This window comes from Haliaeetus leucocephalus, unplaced genomic scaffold, assembly GCF_000737465.1.
Source record: "Haliaeetus leucocephalus isolate CR32 unplaced genomic scaffold, Haliaeetus_leucocephalus-4.0 Scaffold76, whole genome shotgun sequence".
Classification (NCBI taxonomy): Eukaryota; Metazoa; Chordata; class Aves; order Accipitriformes; family Accipitridae; genus Haliaeetus; species Haliaeetus leucocephalus.
This window is the reverse complement of record NW_010972512.1, coordinates 2,904,465-2,926,738: the sequence shown is the minus strand read 5'-3', so window position 1 is coordinate 2,926,738 and position 22,274 is coordinate 2,904,465. Positions and strand designations below refer to the sequence as shown.

General features: G+C 38.3%; 2 protein-coding genes across 2 annotated transcripts; one reads left to right on the top strand and one right to left on the bottom strand.

Annotated features, from left to right (window-relative positions):
- Nucleotides 1–1,422: 1,422 nt before the first annotated feature.
- METTL18 (methyltransferase like 18) lies at nt 1,423–2,688 on the bottom strand. Its single transcript, XM_010581581.1, has one exon. The coding sequence runs from the start codon at nt 2,485–2,487 to the stop codon at nt 1,438–1,440; it is 1,050 nt and encodes a 349-aa protein (XP_010579883.1). The 5' UTR covers nt 2,488–2,688; the 3' UTR covers nt 1,423–1,437.
- A 500-nt stretch (nt 2,689–3,188) lies between these two features.
- LOC104840563 (chromosome unknown open reading frame, human C1orf112) lies at nt 3,189–22,079 on the top strand. The gene is made up of 24 exons (XM_010581568.1): nt 3,189–3,310; nt 3,874–3,913; nt 4,635–4,723; nt 5,956–6,060; nt 6,604–6,744; nt 7,763–7,925; nt 8,289–8,373; nt 8,932–9,070; nt 9,581–9,661; nt 10,739–10,803; nt 12,471–12,619; nt 13,520–13,628; nt 14,155–14,341; nt 15,374–15,456; nt 15,835–15,886; nt 16,223–16,312; nt 16,990–17,175; nt 17,847–17,969; nt 18,888–18,983; nt 19,427–19,540; nt 20,001–20,105; nt 20,410–20,490; nt 21,264–21,377; nt 21,684–22,079. Exons 1-24 carry the CDS (start codon nt 3,212–3,214, stop codon nt 21,867–21,869), a joined length of 2,682 nt encoding a protein of 893 aa, XP_010579870.1. The 5' UTR covers nt 3,189–3,211; the 3' UTR covers nt 21,870–22,079.
- Nucleotides 22,080–22,274: the final 195 nt, after the last annotated feature.

Here is a 22,274-nt window from a genome sequence, read left to right as displayed (position 1 = left end):
AAAGTTATTTAGGTCACTGCTGTAGTTTCTTTCCATCCCCTCAGACTATTGTCCTTTTCTCTTCTACATTGTGTATCCTTGCATCTAGTTTACTGCAGTGGTTGACTGTCTCTAAGTTTTTATTTCTGCAAGGGCACCCAGTGAATTACTGCTGCAGTAAAGCAGTGCATGATGACAAGTAGTAGCTTTGATGTACTTGTTAAGAGTTGTGTAAGAGCTTTTTGTCCAGTTTTGGTTAAGACAGAACATGCAGTGGCTTTTTTCTGTCACTTGGTAATATCAAGCACTCAGGACCAGGTTTTGTAGTTCTTTGGGTTTGTATGCATTTTTGGTAAGGTAATTTCTTAAGCAACATCACTATCTTCAGCCTAGGACACAGGAGTGACTTGTACACAGGCTTTTCTGAATGTCTGCTGCCCCGCCAAACTGCTGAAAGGACTGAAGAGGTCTGAGTGTTCAGTAGTACCCCCAGCAAGTTTTGAAAGTGGGTCATAGCATATAAGCAGTTTAATTTCTGGACAAATCTCTTTAAAAAAAAAAAAAACAAAACCAAAACAAACCCCAGCCCAGTACAGCACTCTAGTAATCTGCTATAATAGCGCAGTTCATCTTCTTTCCCACTTGTCACCACCTAAAGCTCAGTTCTGTCATCCTCCAGTTTCCTGGATTGCATTTGTAGGTTTATTGGTTGGTTGTTTTAAGGATTCTTCTTTCAACTCAGCTTCTAAAGCAGAAATCAGTTTTATCAATTTCTAAAAACAGTATGGGTATTTCCAGTTACTTGCTGAAATTTTCTTAGGAGTGATATGTCAAAATCTGAATGTGAAAATTTACAGACCACACTAGTAAATATTCTCTGGTACACTACTTCCAAGGCTTGAATAAAAGTCAAGTGTGTATTACATACAGAAACGTTACAAAGATTTGTAAGATTGTTAGCAGAATTGAACACCAGTGATAAATAAAATTGCATCCCCCTCTGGTGGCAAAGCAGCGGAGCACACAGGTACGCAGTCGATTCTGAAATCTGTTGCCGCAGTTAAACCGTCTTCAAGTTGGGAGCCTAACCCGTGAGAACCACTTGTTGTGCTATGTTAGGATGCTAAATGATCTTGTTCAGGCTGCGCTCAGCAGCCACTACAGTTCTGGCACTGCCAGAGAATGTGAGAGGGGGACTGGGGACAGTGACTTGCTTAATTTTTAGTTACATATAAATGACAATTAATAGACATAAACAGATGTTGGTTTAAGCAGAACTCTATATTTCTATGCAAAACCAGAATCAGAAGAGTCCTTCACTTCTAGTCAGGCATCAGAATTTGTCAAACACTTCAGTAATGAGCATCTAGAATAAATCAACAGAGGAAAAAAGCAAAGAGATATAAGGACTAAAACATTGTGTCTTTAAGATATTTTTTGAAGGACCAGTGGTTAAATTTAACTGGAATCTTTAAAGGCCATTTCCATAATACATCGCTGCAGTCCTTTATCAATTGTTTTAACTATGCTGGTCCTAAACACATTTCTCTCTTCAATGAATTTCTCAAAGAGGTAGATACCACCACCAACCCCAAAATAATGTGCTTTGCTTGCCAAATACACACGGCCATTTTTATCCAAGAGCTGAGCCAGGGTATTGTGCAAAGCAGTGTAGTAGTCAGGATTATAGATGGTCTCAGAGGTGAGAATTATATCATACTTTGAAAAGGGTTTGTTGCTGCTTAACAGGAGCCGGCTGACTTCAGACCACTCCCCAGAGAAAAAACTGCATTTGGTGAGCACATCAGGTAAGCACTCTGCGTTCCTGGGCCTCTTTGAAGGAGGCTTGCTAGTTGTTCTGTTGTCTCCACTGCCCATCCTGCTGCCTTTGTTTGTACAGTTAGCCACTGCGTTAGGCAAGGTTATTTCATCAATCACTGTGCTGTTGTAGTCCTGAAAATGGACTTTTTCAGCTTTACCCCTTAAAGCAACTATTCCCAGCAGTCCAGCCCCGCAGCCAAGATCCAATACAGTCTTGTTGGTAAACTGTATTTTGGCCTCAGAAAAGTAGTCTATGAGATCAAAGGTGCATTCCCAGATTTTCAGTCCTCCCTCATAGACTCCTGGGATGAGGTCAGAGTGAGAAGAAACGCTTTTGGACACGATGCCTTCTCTGTCGGCTCCATCCAAACACATCATTTCCACTACAGACATCTTGATGTAATACAGGCCTGATACTGTTTCCATCACTTTATTTTCCAATACTTTGTCGAGATCTTTGGGTATGCTGTGCTCTTTGGCAGCTTTAAAGCAGAACTTTGTCTTTGACAGCATTTCCTCTTGGTGCTTCTCAGTTCCCAGCCTCAGGCTGGGGTCTGCTGCTGTATCAGGGGTTTGCTTGCTCTTTTCTATGGAGTCCTGCTTGCATTTTGGAAAGCACATCTTGTCATGAGCCTCTGGTTCATTGCTTTCATTTTCATCAATACAAAAATTAAATCGAAAAGCCATTTTCAGGAATAACAGTAAAAAAAAAAGTCAGCTTGATTTATTACAGCCAGTAACACTCATCTAAGAGTGATGCTGATACAAAGATTTATTTTTTCTTCTTTTTTTTTTTTTTTTAGAGGATGTTTTTATGTAGCTATCGCTACGGGGAAGAGTGCGTTACAGGTAGGATGTCAGATGTTTTGCCAATTAACCGGAAGAATTGCTTCTGGAAATAGAGTAAATAGTTTTACATATCATTAATTGCTAAACATTAGCACAAACAAACCGTGTAATTGTAGCATCCTAATTTTCATTAAAAAAACTTCCACCCAACCACCTTCTAAACATTTAAATTCACGACAAGACAGTGTTAACAAGTGACCACATCTCTCACGTAATGTACGTACGTGCAGGGAAATTAGGGTAGCTACTTATTCCGGTAAACCTCGCCTTTCAAACACGAAAAAACAACGCGCACGGAGGCTTCCCTTCCCCTGCGCCCCAGCTAGAAGCACGCAGGCCGGGCAAGGGGATCCAGTCCCGGTTTACCCTCCCCGGTGCCCCTACCAACCCCCGGTTACCGGTCGCGCTCGCCCTCCGCTTCTCCCACGTGGAGCGCCTGCCCCTTCCGCTTCGCTAAGCGCATGCGCGCCCCGCGGTGAAAAAGCGGCGCGGAGGCTGCTGGGATAGTGGAGGTGACTTTTTCCCGCCGCTGCCCGGCCGTGAGGTGAACAGAGCCGGGGCCATGTCCCAAACAGATCCCGAGCTGCTCCTGCAAGAGCTGGGAGGTTGGGACTGGGACCTCTGCCGCCGGGAACTGCCCGCCGTCCTGCCCCGGCTTCTTATATCCTTCCCGGGAGGGCGGTTCGGCTGCTGGGTGGCTGTGGGGAGGCACCCCGAAATGGCGGGGGGGGGGGGTGTGGGGGTGTTCCTCCTTCAGCTTTGCACTGTTCAAGCAAAAAATCCGTGGGGAGGGGAAGCGGGGCAACCTTTGTAAGGGGCTGACAAAGGACGGAAAAGCTGGGTGCCGGGTATTTCACTGGAAATGAGTACAGCCTTTCGCTGAAATAAAAGATCTGACGGTAGAAAATAGCGTGTGGTTCATTTAGCGCTGTAGATAACGCCCCCCAGACACCACCACCCCCCCCCCCCCCCCCCCCCCCCGCGCCAACCAACCAGACAAAAAAACTCCCAAGACTTACTCTCCCAATACATTGTAGAAATGCTTGTGCTGATTGTGCGGGTACTGAGGTTTATCTGCCTGCATTGGTTATGGAGCATCCCTGCCAATTTCATGTGATGAATGGAGTGTACATGAGAGAGTGAGAGAAGTCACCGTGATTTCTGCAGATGCGTTAAAGATAAACTTTATGGCAGAACGAGCTTGAGTTTCTTTAACATTTTTACTCTATGTATCAAGAGTCTGAAGACTGGACTGAGCATATTCGTAAGTAGTGACCAAGAAGTGCCTCTTCTTCCTATGGATCATTGTATTGCAATTGCATTATAAATTCTGCACTACTTAAAAATACTTATGCTGTAACTAGTGACTTTCACAGTCTTCAGCAATCCTGCTGGACTTTGCACGTTACACAAATTGCATGTTGAATAAGCTTTATAAAAGCCCATAAATAAGCTATGCATGTAAGGCTGCTTTTTCCTTCTCACTACTGATTTTTAGGTACTTGAAAGAAGGGTGCTTTTCATATTGTATCTTATTGTCTTTTTGGCCATTATCTTACAGTTGGCAAAACTCTTGTAATACGTGATAGCGATAAGAAAATAAGGCTGATATGTAACTGTTGAGGTGTCTTGCTAACATTAACTGTTAAGTTGCATATTAGTGTCAATGAGCACATTAAATGTGCAACTATTTGCAGTTTGGAATATGGAAAATTCTAGTTCCATGGGCAAACAATTGTGCTCAACCTTCAGCTAAGTGTAGTCAGGTGTGGTGCTATTATTGATGGGTTTATGCATGTTCGAGCTGTTATTGTTACTTGATTTTTCAGATAATGCCTATGTGGCAAATGTTATGTTGCCTCTCAAAATCAAATACCTGATCTATTTCTGCTTGATGCAGTTCTTTGTTTCATCTGGTAGGTTGCTACATATTTCTGATAATCACACCTTGGTTTTCTGTAATGTTTAAATGTCTTGCTTTCCAGGTGTTTTGAGGATTCTGACTGAAATGTTTTTGCCCCATATCAGCCTTGCAGATTTGGAACAAACTTTTTTCTCAAAAGTATTACCTAAGGTATGACGGCTTCAATTAAGTATCGAATTTTCAGTCAGTCCGGTGCTAAAACATGCTTAGAATGCAGTGATTCTTTTTTGAAGTCACACAATATAATTATTGTTTTGGATACAAAACTCAAAATTAAAATTTTACGCTTTAAAAGTTTTAACAGTTTTGTGTTGGATTGTTTCTGTGATTGTTCCCATTCTTTATAATGAGGAGAGGATGGAACATACAATGTTCTGCTTTCTATAGTCAGTAATGGAATTGTTTTTTATTTCTTTTTGAGAAGATTGGGCTTTTTATAAAATGGCTAAGTTTAAGAATTTTTACAGAGGTAGCCTCTCAGGACAAATAAACTGAAGAACCCAATACTCATATATCATTAATAAATGTTGTGAAAATTGTGAATAAACTTTTAGACCATACTGGCTTAATGTATGTTCTCTTATTTTGATTAAATGATGGAGAATGTTGTGCTGTAGTTGTATTAAAATTCTTCATTGCTTGCATTTTAACTGAAGTAAAGCAGTGCCAAATTACTGATTTAAGTTTGAGGCCTCAGCTTCTACATTTTAAGAAGCTAGTAGAAATGGCCACTTGATTTCCATTTCCCTTATTTTAAGTCCTGTGGCAAATTTTGGAGATTACAAGAAAAATGCCTCATAACAGGCATATCCTGAACAAAGTTTGCTGTACCATACCAGTTTATGTAGTATCCTGCATGTGCCTGGAAGCACCTCATGTCTTTGCAGTCTCAGCAGTAACACTCATCAAATAACCAAGGACCTCAACTAAAGTAGAAATTATTGTTGTTTGTATGTCATAGACTTTTTTTTTAATGTATTCAAAATGTTAATGATCATTCTCCAACAAAAAAACCCACATTTCCAAAGACAAAATGAAAAATCCTTTTAAAATGATGTGGTTTTAACCAAGTAAAAATCTTTGGTAGAATGAGGTATATATTTAAAGTGAATTAGCTGGGAAGATTGTTTTACTAACAGATTTTAGAAAAAGTAACAGCTACTATAGCTTCTGTCTATAATTTGGGAAATCATAAGACAGTTTTTGCTTCTTGATATATCAAGCTTTATGATTCAAATGCTAGAAAGCGTTGTTTTTCTTCTGTGAGTTATCTCAGTAGCCCATTACTCCATGCCAAGGAAGCAAGCAAGTATAGAATGGTGTTACTATTTGCCTGTGTACGTTTATAAACAAAATATTTAAGTTTTGTTTTGTTCTGACAGACTCTACAGGTATTTGATAACTTGATGTATGAATTATCCAGTGAGGCCAAAGGATTAACCAGCCAGAATACAGAGTTATGCAGCACTGTCAGGAATCTTCTACAGGCAAGTCCTGTGTTTACATTATTCTTTCATTTTACTTGAACAATTAAGAGGTTTTTAGAATATTTTTGCCAGCTACATGTTAACCAGGTGTAATTTGATCTTCATTTGCAGTTGAAGTTCAATTAACATTTTGTGAATGATTTGATCTAGCATGTGATGCTAATCATATAATTAAAAAAAAGTCAAATTCTGCTTAAGTTCCTAATGCTAATGGAATGTGATTCTCCATATTTAATGAGTGAATCTGGCACCTGTTTATACAGTCACTTAATTCTGAGTTTTAATTTTTTTCCTAATTGAGAACAGTAGTCAAAAGAAATATGAAGCTTTCAAAGAGTGTATGGTATTGGAGAAAAGCTCTGGAATTGCTTGATATTATTTTACGGAGCTTCATTCATCTTTTAACAAACTACTTATTTATGCAAATAGCAGTGAAGTTTAAATGCCGTAAAAATCTAGGTGCAATTCAGCTAAGAAAAGATGCTTTTGAAATTATTGCAGGAGTGAAAAACATTGATTGTTGTTGTTTATTCTTGCTTTAAGACTATGGTGCAACTGCTGGAAACACTGACTGGTTGTGTACGATACGTCTGCACACTGCAAGAATGTGTGCCTCTGGAGAGTATCCGCACCCTTCCATCCTCGGTTCTTTATGTAATAAAGAACACGTTTACACACTGCAAGGTAGGTTTGTGTTAGGAGAAAAATTCTTATAGTGGTTGGCCTTTAGGAAACACTTATTTTGTAAGAAGATCCTATTTTGAAATAATGTTGTCAAATTATATTTTTTTTTAATTTAAATTTAGTTGTTAAATAGTTTACAGATTGTACTTAGTGCACAAGTACAAAGATGATTTTTCAGCTGTCTGCCCAGCAAATCGGACCTGGTAGTGAGAGGCACAGACTGTGCTATTTCCATATTTTCCATCAGTGTCAATGGAACATTTTGCTTATGAATGTAGGCTCTCTGTGACATCTGTGCACTTCTGATAGCTGCGGTATTTTCAGAGCTACAAATGATTACCAAAATGGTGCTACTTACCTTATTTCTATGCAAGTTCCAAAGTGGATTGAAAGTTGAGATTAGGGTCTTTATGTTGGTTACGATGAGTAAAGTGTATCAGTTTCAGATCTGGATTTTCAGATGGAACAGTAATTCCCTCTAGAGCAGTGAAAAAAAAAAAAAGGAGGTTATCATAAGGACACAATAGCTTTTGGTTGGCCTTCATTTTCACCTTTCAATTTGTCTTTCTTGTGGGAATGTTTACATCAGTTTTCCATGTCAGGACTCAAACTCAGGTGCCGCACCTTTATCTAACAATTCTAATTTGAAAGTATTGGGAAATATTTGGAATGCTGCTTCCTTTGTTGCTAACATTGTACCATTTTATTCAGAAATATGAACTTAGGTTCATACATTGAGGCCTAATCCAAAGCCCACTAAATTCTCTAGAGCCAGGCAGACTTCATTAGTTGTTGATGATGCTGCAGGTGAACAGCATTTTATATTTAGCAAATGGGTTGATAGCAGAAGCTACAGATCTGGCTGTGTATTCACTTAAAGTAGGTATGTCTATGCCTTGTTCTTTTTTCCAGTGAAATGTATGACAACGCTCTCAGTATTTTCAGCATATGAAAAATCAGGCTGTGATTCCTGAACTTTTTTTTTTTTTTAAAACCTCTTCTACCCCATTTCCTACAGGACAGTGAATCAGTGTACTGTGGGCATCTGCACTTGATTTCTGACCTCCTACAAGCTATGTTCAAGGAAACTTACTCTCTTCAGAAGCAGCTGATGGAACTACTCGATATGATTTCCTTGGGCTCTGCTTCTACTGAAGATAATATCACAGATATGGTGTCAGGTATATGTGGATCTAACACTTTTTTTAGTCTTGCTCAGTCTTTTTTTCTATAGAGAGTCGTCTGAATTTTTAAAACTGGGTTCTGAGCATGTTTGGTTCCTGCTGTCTTGACCAGCCTTTCAGAAGACAGCATTTTGAAGTTTGAAATATTTCCATTTTTCTCCTGAAACATTCTCTGTGGGATGGGGCATGTTATGTAGGCTTGTAAGAAAGGAGCAGCACTGAGCCATTTTCCTGATTCAGTGTCAAGCAGTGGTATTCTGTAGTGCTTGTGATGGCTGCTGTTTTCCTAGGAGAGTAGCATAGCTGTGAATTCATGAATCTGATTTAACTCAGCTGTTGCTGTTATTATTTCCTCGTTAGTAATCCACACTGTGCTGGAGATATGCTCTGTCATTTCCAGTATGGATCATGCTCTTCACGCCAATACATGGAAGTTCATAATCAAGTATGTCATTTAACTTTTTGGATTTTATTGTAATACAAACAGACTGTAATTTTAAATAACCAGTGTTTCAATAGCTTTATGTTCAGAGTTTCAAATAAAATTGAGATTGCAGAATTCAATTTAGCTATTTAGCTAGTAAGTAAATTTAGAAATTTAATTTAGAAATTTAGCTAGTAAGTAGTATTAAAGGCACTGTCAGTGAAGGTAGTCACGAATCGTGCATGAAAAGTAATAGAAGCTTGACTTTGTATTATGATGCAGAATAAAATTTGAAACACTGTTGCCTGAATAAATAATCTTAAGAGGTCTAACCTGCAGTTTTGTAGGTGTTTTTGGCTTGAGTTGTGCTGTCTTGTGCTTTCATCCTGCATCTCCTCTGTGTTTCAGTTGTGGCTATGAAGAGGGTTGTTCTCTCTAAATTTGGGGTTTCGGTGTACATGGATATTGCACCAATTAGTGTTGTATAAAAGCCTAAATAGAAGAATTAGTTATTTGGGTTTGTACTAACACATTGCATGATCACTTCTTACAATTAAATATCTGATTCCTGTCTTTTAGGCAAAGCCTGAAGCATCATTCTCTGCTGCAGTGCCATCTGAAACACAGTGACATCCTCAGTGGCCTGTGCAAGGACACTCTTCTTTCTTTTCACTCCTGTTTGCAACTGGCTGAGCAAATGAAGATGTCAGACATACAGGTGAATTAAAAAGCTCCCAAAGCTGCTGTTGAACTTGAGGAGGATAAATTCTTTGTGCTGTATTATTGCTTGGAGTGGTTTGGGGTTTGGTTTTGTGGTTGGTTTGGGGTTTTGTTTGTTTTTTTGTTTGTTTGTTTGTTTGAATTCATGTGGTAGGCAGAATACCTTGTTCTTTTGAAATCACCTGAAAATGAGGCCCATAACTTTGTTTAGATTGGGGATGTTTCAGCGAGGCACTGAAAATTAGTTTCCACCATACTCTATGGGAATTCTTTTTATTTCCTAAACTGACAATATCCTAAGCTCAATCAAAAGATGGCATTTCAACTCTGAATATTGCTATAAAAATGTTGAGGCATACTGAAAATTTTTAAAGTTTTTCCCCCGTAGCTGCAGAGTCTGTAGAGAATCAAGTTTGAAATAGGTTTTGAACATTGTTAGCAATCTAACTTTCTTTTTTATTGTAATTACTCTGTATCTTAAGTTTTAGAACTGGTTTTTTTTGGACAGGAGGGCACTGACCTCAGGCTGTTCCAGAAGACAGTCAAACTGTGCAGGTTCTTTGCTAATTCCCTTGTACACTACACCAAGGTAGGTTTTAATACTTGAATTCTTTTTAATTTTAATACTTGAATGTTAGTATTAAATTTAAGCCTCTAGTCTGCAAATGGAATAATTTTATACTGCATAATATCTTAAGAATTTATGACCATACCATATGGGTGGTATAAGTAACATCCATGCATAACCTTCTTGTAGTTTTTCCACCTGTATATACTCACAAGCCTAAGCAGGATTACTGCTGTGATTGAACTGAAACCCAAACAAGAATAATAAGCTGTTACAAGCAATGTCACTGAGGAGTTGGTAGGAGAGGTCCAGTCCTTAAGGCAGCTTTAAGTCAATGCAATAGTAACTTTATCTGGAAGAATTAAGCAGATGACACCAATTGCCAAGTTTTCAGAATTGTTGCTTGTTTCAACAATTGAAAATGATGTGGCATTAATATGAAGAAATGCCTACGCACTGTTGTTAGCCCTGATGCTAACTTCCTGCTCTTTTCCTGGCCCTTTCATTTTGTTGCTGTGTTTTATTTTTCTCATTATTAATTTGTCCTAAAGGGAGAGAGGATCAGATGCTGTAAATCTACCCATTTTAAGAATGTACGTGAAAAAATTTTGCTCTCTAGGAACAGAAGTAACAGTGCATTCTGCATCTGTTCTGTCCCATGGGGTAAAAGCAGGGAGATGATTTGTTATTGTTGTTGATTTTTTTTTTTTTTGGCACAAAATGAATAGCATTGCAACAGGATGAAACAGCCTTACAGCACATATGAGACCACTTCAGATTTTTGCAGCTCTCTATGGCTATTACAACTGTACTTACCAATTTTTTTAAGTAAGTCTATAAGTGTAATTGAATGTATATACATATACATACGTATATTTACCTATACAAATGTAAATGAATTGTATATACAAAATATATACATGTAGTGTAATTAATCTTAGGAATACTTTGTTTACTCTTTGCTTTGCACTTGCTTTGTGATGTGGATTATTAGAACTTAACGGTACTTTACACACCAATATAGCAGAACAGAAAGAAAGTGTATTTAATCATGTATTTTATATTAAAAGTACCATTCAACATTAATGGCTTTTGCAGGAATTTCTTTCTTTCTTCTCTGATTCATGTTCTCAGTTACATCAGCTCTTTCTTCAGATATACAGGTAAGTGAAGTACAAATAATTGATTATTGATAGCATCTTAATAACATCTCCATATTGCATTCTTAAAGTTACAGGTATTTTGAGATGTAAAAATACAGTTCTTGTTCCAGAGCTGTTGCTTTCTTTTTTCATGCACAGAAATCTAAAATATTTTTTTAGTAAATTGGGCATTTTTGTGTGATGCTAGTTACCTTAACCTCATTCTTGATCAGTGCTGCGAGTGTCCGATACTGACAAACCACTAACTTTGTTGCAATTACTTATGTCAATGTTTCTTAACAAGTTTTGTGTAGAATATGCAGATTGATTGTCTTGGACACTGGGTCTATTTATGCAAGTTCATTTTTGAAAATTCTTGTTCCTAATATCAAAATTCTTGAGGGTACAATTTGCCCTTCGGTCACCTTGCGATGAAGCAGTTAGGCAGAGCTAAAACAGAGCAACCCAGCAGTGTACCTTCCACTTTGAAATAAACGGTAGCATGATGTTATTCAAATTGTGCAGAGTCAAGGCAATTCCGAATTACCATTCCCTAATAATTCCTTTCTGTTTCATATATAAATAAACAGCCATACGCTCTTTTTTTTTTTCTGTCTTAAATTCTAGTGAAAGAAAAAATCCAAGACTAAATGCAGGTGTCAGCAGCAACATTTGATAGATTGTTTCTACTTTAAAACAAAGCATGGAAACATTTGTCCTAAAGGGAGAGAGGATCAGAAACAGAGTATCCTGGAATTTTTCATAGCTTTACTGTTGTGTTTATAATCTTGTGAAATCTCACAAAATGACTCTCTAGTTCTCCCGGAAGCAAACATTTTTTTAATGTTATGCTTGTAAAGCATAACAGCCTGCAAGCAGCTTATCATTTTTCTTTCAAAAGTTTTGTTCTATTTGCTGCAATAGTGGGGAAAGAATAGGCGAAAGTGGACTTTATAATAGAGGGCTGATTTCAGCCATTCTTTTGGAATTGAAACCAGGTTCTGTGGTGAGATTCGTGCATGACTTCACTACATGTTTCACTGCAAGACTGGGTGGATATTTTTTTACAAGTTTCCTCTTCTAACTTCACTTACCTTGTAGATCTTTCTCAAGTGGAAGGTTGTAAACTTTTATTCACTCAGCAAAACTGAGCAGAATTTTTGTGTAGGAAGGTAGCGTTTTAACAGTCACTTTATAAGCTGCAAGAGTAGGTGGTTTTCATTTCATGATCTCTTTTGCTTTATTCTTATATCACTTCTTTCTTTTATTGCCCAGGGGTTTTTTCTCTTCAAAGAAATTGTGGTACCCTTTTATTAGTATCATGTGTTAAATTAGTGCTGTCACATTTATGACTGTCAAATTGTGTATACATCATTGCTTAACTTTTTTTGTGATTCAGTATATTCTTATATATGTTATGTATTTTACATGCATTTTCCTTGAACTTGTAAGGTTTTCTTTCAACGTTTAGTAAACTATTGGATTGTGATGCTTAGTTTAAAGGCTGAATGCAGAGTTGTAATTCTCAGGCTATAATAGATATTCTAAAATGGGGAACCTTTTCTGTCTTTTATTTCACAATAACAAGGAAATAATGAATTTACCTTTTTGTAGTTCTTTTGAAAAGTGATGTTACTGAAAATGCTACTGAGAATATTTAACTACTTTTTTTTTTTGTCTCCCCTCAGCAAATTTCCTCCCAGTCTCTATGCTCCAGAGATCTCAGAAGTTCATCGAGATGAAATATCTCGGGTTTTTCTTGTGACTCTGGACCCTCTCATCAACCAGCTTCTTCCCTTTAGCCCTTTTATGGAGCAAGTGTTAAGTGAAAAGTTAGGTGGGTTTAAAATACAGCTACCACTGCTATAGTACTATGTAAGCATCTCTAAGGGATCAGGGTTGATGTTTTGACTTTCTGGACCACAAGCAATGTTCTGTACTGCTTGTCCGTAATTCGTTTGTAAGTACTATGATATAGCCAGTTGCATGCTAACTTAGATGAATTCTGTAACAGATAGTTCATGTTGCTGTTGAATGCATCTTTTCTGAAGTACTCGCAATAATTTCAATATTAATCTGATTAACAGAAATCCTATCAATTCTGCTGTTTTCAATAATTTCAATCCACATTTGCTACAAACTTTCAAAGTAGGCTGACATTTTTCTGCTATTCTGTTGGTGGGGGAAGACAGCTATTTTTTCCCAAATTAAGTATTTTCTGTGAAAAGTAGAATGCCTTCAAACTGGAAAATGATCAGCTTTTTATTATATCATGCCCCTGTCCCCAGTTGCTGCCCTGACCAACATGTCATAATTCTGAGATAGCTGGCTGACTTCTTTCCCACATGCATACTCTGGCCTTGTGGTTATCCTGACACACTTAGAAGAAAACTGTTTTCAGTGTTTGAGGCATCCAGGGCTTTCAAGCAGACTGGAAGCATGAGGCATCCAGATTGTAACACCTTTGCAGCATCTTGCAGTGACAGTTCAGAACTGGAATATTTTAGATTTTACCTGATATAGTCATTGCATTTATTTTTCACATCAAACACAATGTTCATGATGAAATGTTCCTTTTTTCCCAGCTGTGTCTATAAGTGATTTTTGATTGTTTTGACTGGGAACTTCTATGTTTCACCAGTTGTTCATTGTTTGTCACTTGCTTAAAAGCCAATTTACACACATGAGATATTTACCAGGGCAGCCAGCATCACGTGTGAAAAAACCACTTCTACAGGTCTCCCTCCTGAGCAGCAGCTGCCCCAGTGTCTCATCCTGATTACCATAATGGACAAGCTGTCCTCTCAGCCTGAAGAAGTGCAAACTCTCTGGAACACAGGAAAAAGGTACTAAAAAGGTTTTTGTTGTAGTTCTTCCCCACAGCAATCAGTCTATACGGGCAAACAGCTCAGCAGCTGGGGTTTCTTTTGCAACCAACTTGTAAAATTTGTCAGACTCTATGGATTTACATCGTTACGCTGAGAAAAACAGGATCTGACATTCAGTGCTTCAGGAGTGAAGGATACAGAGCCAGAGATGTCTGTTTTTTCAGGAAAGGAATGGTATTTAGAGTACTTCCAGGATAAGAAGAGAGATATGTATGTAATTTGTGGATACTTCAGTAAGTTAAAATCTTGCATTTTTATGCCTGAACCCTCTAATAATCACATGTATTTGTAAAAGAGGAAGGAAGTCAGGAACATAAATCTAGTGTAAAAGCACTGAAGTTATTACTATTGTTTCTGGTCAAAGACAAAGATTCTGTAGTACAGGTGTTGCTTGCAGGATTTGCATATCTGTAACCCAACAGTTTTTCATTTTCTTTTTTTTTTTTTTCCTCCCCCCTTCTTTGTTTTTCTTTTACCCTTGCAGCCTGTCTTTGTTTTCAGCTCTCTTCTTCAGTTTCCAGCAATGTGCTGGCGAGCTTTCTCTCCCTGTTTGTTTGCCAGAGGTGATCAGTACAGGACAGCCAGCAGTTCCCATCACCCTTTATCACTATGTCTGTGTCCACCTGTGCTCCTTCATTGCCTCCACACTCCCATCACACTTTCCTCAGCTGGTAAGATTGTTTTTTGCTTATCATCTCTTCAGCTGTTGTGATGCATAGGTGCTCTTTAAAAAAGAATGAGTTCTTTCTAACGATCTAGCTCTAAAGAGATGCTTAGCTATGAAGTGGTTCTGTAGAAAACAGCCGTGATAGAGTTACATGACTGGAGTTCAGTTATAGAGCAAATGTCACTTGTGGGAAAGGGGAAAATAAAGCTGCATACAAGTTCTTGACAAACTCAGTGGTTGTTATCTTCTTTGGGAGGGGGGGAGATCAAGTTGTTCTAAAAGTTCAGTGCTTTCTTTTATGCAGCATTCAATTTGTATTAAATTTACCTGGATTTGTTAGTCTATACTATGAAGTAATAAAATGGCATTTAATATTTAGAGTAGATTACATTGTTGCAATTCCAGCTAAGAACATACCATAAAATGGTAGTAAGCGAGTTTTTCTACTTCAGAGGAGTATTCTGGGCTTTGGTTAATGTTATATAATGTTTGAAAAGCTTTTCACTTTTTACCGCACATAGACAAAAGAACCTCTAGCTAAATGTAAACCTTTATAAAGTTAAGAGCTGTCATAAAAATTACAACCCTAATTTAGGTTTGTTTTTTTTTATGAATGCTACATTCCTCATTCAGGTAAAATTTGTGTTCGTAAAAGAGGAAGAGGTTTTATTCTGTTTTTGGTAAGCTGCCAATAAAGCTGGCAAGAAATTTGGCAATACATTAGTTTAGAAAAAAATAATTTTTTTTCATAAAAGTTGCCTTGCGAAGAAGGAATGCACATGATGAAATGTTTTGAAAAGTGAAGGATCCTCATCCCATTGAAATGAATGTACATGTACATTGAAAGTATGGAAAACTAAACATTTAGCTGCTTGCTTGATGGTGTAGCTGAATATAGAGTATGAAAATGAGTTCTTAAAACATTTTAAATTGGATAAGCTGAAAATCTTATTAGGTTTTATGTTAATTAGTGGAGTAAAAATAGTAGGCCTGAAGTCTGTTTCTGCATGAATTTACATATATATTTTCTCCTTAGGAGTATGCCCTGCTGGATGCCGTGCTGAGTTCTAGTATGATCACATCTCTGCTAGCAATGGACTCGTGGTGCTTCCTTGCCCGGTAAGATGTTTTTATTACAGGTCAAGCAGGATTTTCACAGATCCAGTTAGTTCTGTTGTTGTACATAATTCCTTGAGAGAGATTTTTTTAAAGACAAAATTATGCCAGAATTGGATTCTTTTCAGATACAGAGCATGTTTTGAAAATTAGGAGCAGAAATGGCTTAGCCAGTTTTACATTCATGCAAGTAAGGGGAACATACCTTTTCTATTATTTAATAATTGTTTTCTGGAATGGTTCTCTCAAGTAAGTTGTGTCTGTGCATATCAAGTTTAAATAGTTAAAGGAAATGGCCATCTCTCAGACAAGATTTGTAATATTTAGTCTGTAAAAGAGTATGAAGTACAGACTCACAATCTTCTGTCTCTCACATTCCAGCTATGGAACAGCTGAACTGTGCGCTCACCATGTTGTTGTGATTGCCCACTTGGTAAGAACCAGTGATGTCTGCAATTTGGCACCAGTTTTAATCCTAGTTCTACTGGCAAACTTTCTAAATGACTGAAGACAGGAATTTAATTTTTTTCCAAATCCAAATGGAGACTATTTTAATTCTTCAAATTGGGTTACTAATTAGCAAAAGCAATACTGTGAAAATATATAATATGCCTAGTATTTCCAACATGTCCTGCATTGTTTTATTTAAAGTGTTACTGCTGTGATCCCACAGAGCAATTCTCAGAACATTCTGTATAGAATTCATTTGCTGAGTGGTGATTTTTTTCCTTAATTTAATTAGATGCATCACCCTTTTATCCTAATTCAGATAAAGTCTTGGCCCAGTGACTGTTACCAGGTCTCTGCCTTGGGTGTTCTACTGAAGCGTATGCTGTTCTTGATGGCTCCAGATCATCAGGCAAGTATAGCACCAGCACCTTTTGTCTTTAGGAGAAGAGATCTGAATCAGTAGCCTGTGTTAAAATATCCTCTTTCAGTTCTTCAGAAATGATAAGATGTTGGGTGCTCGCTTGCTGTACTTGATATTGTACTTCTTATTACTTTGTTGTAGTGGATCCTAATTTACGCAGATGTGCTCCTTAAAACAAGAAAGGCACATACACCTTTCCAAGAGTGGTCTTACTGAACGGCAATGAAGTCTATCCTTTGATTAAGTATGAAAATGGCACATCTCCCAGATTTGCTGAAACTGTATGTCCTGTCATTGCATCTGCAACTGGTATTCATGAGTGTTCTCATGTCACCAGATATAAAGAGAACTATCCTTCCCTGTCAGTGCCTCTCTCTATACCTCAGAGAGGCTAAAGCTCTTTCTTCTACTTGCTAGGGCCATTGCTTCAAGCGGCTGAAAGAATAAGTTGCTTAATCATTCTGATGTCCTATATGTGACAAGGGAGGTGGCAGTTCTAGAAGGTTATATAAATAGTTGATTTTATTTAAATGAAAGGTTTTACGCAATTTTTTTCATGTAATATTTCTAAAGCAAATTAGTAGTGCATTTTGGCTTCTCACCTTTCTGAGAGATTACCAAATTGTCTTGTGGTCTATTTAGTTCTTATTAACTTTTCTTTGCAGGTAGAATTTGCTCATAAGTTTCATCCAGAAGAGGTGGAGAACTTGGCTGTATGGCACCACATATCCCTCAAGGCCCTGAATCCTGATCTTAGGAAACGAGTGGCCTGTCAGCTCTGTGTGGCAGGGCTCGCACAGTGCAGGCGATGGCTGAACAGCAGGCGTGCTTTGGGAGAGCTCCAACCTGTGGTAAAGGAGATTTCGTTCTCTTTGTAAAAATGTGTGAACTCTGGATTTCCAAGCTATAAGGATTCTGTTGCTGTCACCTCAGTTCTATTCTGTGCGTTGCACAGATTTTTTTCCATGCTTAATTGGCATATGCATGAGCAAGAACTCTCATTTTAATGTTTTCTTCTAGTACACAGCACCATAGGACCCTCTACTCCGAGGGTGACAGTGGGGGTCTTGTGTTATTCTGGTGGTTGTTTGCTCTCTGGGTGAGCAGATGTATTTTTCTTTAGAATTTCTGATTTATACTATGTCATACAATTACTTTTAAGTTTTAAAGTTCTGGCTGTTTTTACGCGGCATCAAATCTGAAAGATGCTCGCTGGTCTCTTTGGCGAAGGAGTGTGAGAAAACAGAGGCTTCCACATGAAGGATCTGCTGCCAGCTTTCACCTGCCAATGCAGCTAATGACTACAGCAGCGTGTGAAACTCACAGAAGTAACGGATGGTTTCCTTGCTTTGGAAGCTTTATTGGCCAGTGGCCTGGTGGATTAGCTGTACTGTACAGCTGACAAAGCACACTGGGCTTCTTGCCACCTTGTATCATTTTAGATGTTTAATATGAGCCTGGGGTTTTGGTTTGTTTTACATGTAGGTGTCTTTGGTTTTACTTAGACATTTTTTCCTACTAGAATACTGCCCTTTCTGTCCTGCTGGTTGCCTGCAATTTTGCTGGTGATGCTCTGGAGGCAGAACTTCAGGCATCTGTCTTGGGAGTGCTTGGTCAGTTCTGGGCTTTTCTCCAGGCTAAGCAGGTAAGGGAATTTGCGGCTGCAATAGTGAAAGCAGCATGTCTTTGAGAGGATAGTGCTGTTTCATCATGTGTTTGTTACTAAGTTGTTTTACCTCTATTGGACCATTTCTGTAAAGCACAGTGTAACTGTGCTGCCCATCTGCTGTCAGCTGGTTTATGTAATTAGGCAGGCACGTGCTCTGTGGAGTGGAGTTTGAATTTGCCTGAATGTTACATATATGGCTCCTTGTTACTCCATCTTTTACTCAGTGTCAGATTCAGACTTGCTTAAGGAGAAGTCTGAAATACCTCATTTTGATTCATAACAGTTACAGATTTGGCCTATTTTAAATGTTCATTAGCATGTGAACAAAACTCATGGTGATTTAATTCGCACATAGCTTAGCACATGAAAACCCAATGAGCCAGTAATCTTCCTCCCATATTTGAGAACAAGGGGGTAAGGTGATTCCCTTGCGACTGTATACCTGTCTGCAGCTGCAGTAAAGGAAAAGGATTGTCATGGTTCTTACTCCAGATTAAAAAAGGAAGTTTGAGAGTGGGGGTGAAGAAGAGCCAATAATGTGTCCCTTCAGAGCTCTCTTCCAACCTCAGCCATTCTGTGAAGACATTTGGCAACTGGGAAGTACAAAGAAATAGTTCAGATAACCTTTAGCTGCTTATTTTAGTGAGTAGGAGGAGATGAGGGATAGAAATATTCTTAATAAAAATCAAAGTAAAGGGTCTTGTAAAATATGACTACCTAGAAATATTGATATGACTATTTTAATACTTTCTTCTGCTGCTTATGATGTGTTGGCTTATGTGTGTGAAGTTAGGCTAAGAATTTTGGAACGCTACTGTAGCTTTAAATTCTTTCTTAAGTAGTTATTCCATAAGCTAAAATGCAGTGTTACTACTATCTTGTGATTTGTTGAAGGTCTCAGATGAGCCATGTCTCCAGCAGACACTGTGTTTATTGCTTCACCTTTTGGAATTTTTTATCCAAGCATTAGATGCCCAACTGATTACTCAGGTAAAAAAAAAACCAAAATAAAACCTTCTTATGAATAATTTACTTCATGAAAACCAAGTTCTCTGTGATTTACTGAATCTCCAATGAGTTATTTCATGGTCTGGCCTTCTCTTAACACATGGAGGTTCCTGATTTTATTTCTTCCTTTATTACTTTCCTGGTCTTTACACCAAGTATATAGCACTTCGGTTAACAGTGCTTTTGAGAATTCCATTACTGTGTAAGGTAATTGAGATACATGGATATGCTATAGAGCATGTGAATTTCTTTCTAAAATGCACACTGCAGCTTTATCCTAGCTAGTTTTATTCAAGGTGTAGCATGCTTCCTTTTGTTTTCAGTCCAGTTTTCTAAAATCAATGTCCTCAGGTTTAAAGGTGAGACAGAACAGTTTTCACCTGCAAACTGTTTGATGTAGCTTTGCTGGGGTTTGTTTTCTGCAGGTATTTGCACTGCAGTCTTCCCTTTTCCAATTGGATCCCCCAGATCACGTTCGTCTAGCAATGGTGGATTTTCTCTCTTCTATGGGAAAGGTGTTTATACCACAAGAAGCACAGGTAAATATAATTGTGGCCTTAGTGAAATAGTCTTCAGTCTTTTGATGAAAAGATATGCTATTTATTTAAATATAAAGTTAAAGGATCAAGTTCATTAAATACATACAGGAGTGCCAGGGCATAATCATCTTGGAGAATTATTAATGGTCTATGGCAGTTTTATTTTTCATTGAGACATGCTGAGTGCATGCAAGATGGTTGGTTTATTCATTTGCTTGTTGCTTCTCACCAGTTAGAAAGGACTGATATTTGAACCTCCAAGAAGAAAGAACAGAACATGTCACCTCCTTTACAGTGTGGGGTTTTTTTATTTTTTTTTTTTTGCCAGACAGGGCAGTAGCACTCTTGCATTTCACAAACCTGTCCCTTGACCTCAGAGCGATTCTTTAATAATAAATCATGATGGTAAGATATGCACAGCTAACTCTGTGGAACTGACAGATATTTGTTCCTCTTTCAGAGGCAAGTTGTACCCCAGTTGTCATGTTTGTTTGCTTCGCTGCTAGCTGACCAGACCTGGCTGATTCATCAGCACGCGTTGGAGGCATTCACACATTTTGCAGAGGTAAGCATAGCAGAACTCTGGATGCATGCATTTGGCACTGTTAACTTACGTTGTACAGAAATTCTCCTGTCTTAAATGTTTGCTGCTCTTCACTGACTGATTTGGATCTCAGTATTACAGATGCTATTGCACATCAAAAGTGATGAGGGCTAATGAGTTGTAAGTTATGTCAGGAGCTGGAAGTGAAGGAAGATTGAGCATTGGTTGCAACAGAGAAGGGACTGTCACAGAAACATTTTTTACTTTGTTTATTCCTTTGTTAATATGAATGTACTAAACAATTATTACTCAACAATTTTGACAGGAAACAAGCCATGAAGATGTTGTTCCTCAGTGCCTTAATTCTGAAGAAACTAAGAACAAAGTTGTTAGTTTTCTGGCTAAGGTATGTATGTTATTGAACCATTTTACTGCTTTCTTAGTTGATGTTGTACACATCCATTATAAGCAGTACGCAGTCTATGTTGACACCTGCATTATCTGTATGGCGATAAAATAAGTAAGTTTAAAATAAATTGTTCTGTTAACTGGGATCTGGTTGAACTTTTCTACTTGCTTTAATCAGCAGAATTAACAACTGCCATTCCTATGCATGCTGCTCTTAGAGTACTTCCCAACTTTGATTTAAATGCTTTGCTTTTCCCTCTTTGAACAAAATAAATGGTTAAATGGCACAATTATTGTTCTAAGCAGAGAAGTTACCTATTAAAAGACAGGGATTTCATCATTTGGTTTGTGTGATTTCCTTTCCCGTTTCTCTTGGATCAGTTTCTGAAAGCTAAATGGATATGTATGAAATGCCTTAGTCCTTTTTGTATGTTAGAAAAATTTTTCTAAGACCAGATGGCTATGCATGCAGAATATAGACAAGGGGAAAGGGGGGGTGTTTATCATGCTGTAACCTAATGCAGGGCTATCTGGACAAACAGTTTTTGACAAGCAGATAATTAGCAAAAGAACCAACAGTCAGTCATGCTACACCGAAGTTGTAGATAACTTCAATCTCTTGCTCAGAAGAGTGTGTGAGAAATTAGATTCACTTTGAACAGCACATCAAGATCTCTCCGCCCTCCCCTTTGTTCTGGCATATAAATTGAGCCTATGACGGTTGGTAATGCTGCCTTGGTTTAATTACCTCTCCTGTGGCTTTCTCCCTAGACGAGGCAAGTAGAAGAGACAACAGAAGCACGAACAGAACGCGTGAAGCAAGAAAGGATTACCTGCAGTGCACAGCTTATGAAAATGGATGGAGAACTGGAGTCAACAGGAGAGGTATGTGCACTGCTTTAATCTGTCTGGGCTCTATTGTCGATTTCTGTCAGTTCTGGGAAGTATCTAAAGCGGTTCAAGATGGTCTTGCTGTCCTCCCATGTTCTAAGAAAAAAAGGTCCTGTGCACTCCTGCCCCTTAATACTATACCTGAATGCTCTGTACTGCTTGCCAGCCAGCAAGAACTCGCACAAGGCAAGGGAGTCTTTTGCAGCTCTTCTCCATCAGGCGTTTTCTTGCATTTGGATGAAGACTGATCATTTATGTAGAGCATTATAAATGATGTCTCATGTTTACTTAAATCTGCAGCCTCTGGCAAAAAGAGCATGTCACTCACCCTCTGAGGAGCAGTATAAGTCAGCAGTCGGCACGATGGAGGGGGCAGTGGAGGCTGTGAAGTTGCTGCTCCAGAAAGGGTCACCCCCTGCTTGGCTTGCAGTGAAACTGGAGGCTCTACATACAGCTATAGCTGTCCTCAGAGACAGTGTACGGTAAGGTGCTCAGCAGGTTTTAGAGACAATAAAACAGCTCAACTCCCTGTTCTGAGGGAAGAGATGCCTTTGTACCATGATTGCTGGAGAAGAAAAAACTGTGACACAGGGGATGCTCTACTGTACTGCTGGGTCTCAGTTAATGTGCCAAAATGAACTGAGGTGTGAGATGTTGGCCCATCTTTCATAATAACTGGGTGGAAGGACTGATATTTTAATGGACACTGTTGTGCATGAACTGTCCTTATGTATATTGCAAATGTTTATCACCATGCAGTAGCTTAGAAGAGCAAGCTATACATTTCATGAGATTGTATTTTGAATACTAAGATGTTTGAATCTGTTGTAGAAGTAACAGTTACCTTTGTTCCTGTCATGTACAGGTGACCAGAGTAGGCGTTTTTATTTT

Excerpts from the sequence above, each read along its gene's own strand:
- METTL18 (XM_010581581.1), bottom strand. The coding sequence starts at position 2,487 with ATGGCTTTTCGATTTAATTTTTGTATTGATGAAAATGAAAGCAATGAA.
- LOC104840563 (XM_010581568.1), top strand. The coding sequence starts at position 3,212 with ATGTCCCAAACAGATCCCGAGCTGCTCCTGCAAGAGCTGGGAGGTTGG. Across the intron at positions 9,071-9,580 it reads TGAAGATGTCAGACATACAG|GAGGGCACTGACCTCAGGCT; the intron begins GTGAATTAAAAA and ends TTTTTTGGACAG. Across the intron at positions 17,176-17,846 it reads TGGGAGAGCTCCAACCTGTG|AATACTGCCCTTTCTGTCCT; the intron begins GTAAAGGAGATT and ends TTTTCCTACTAG.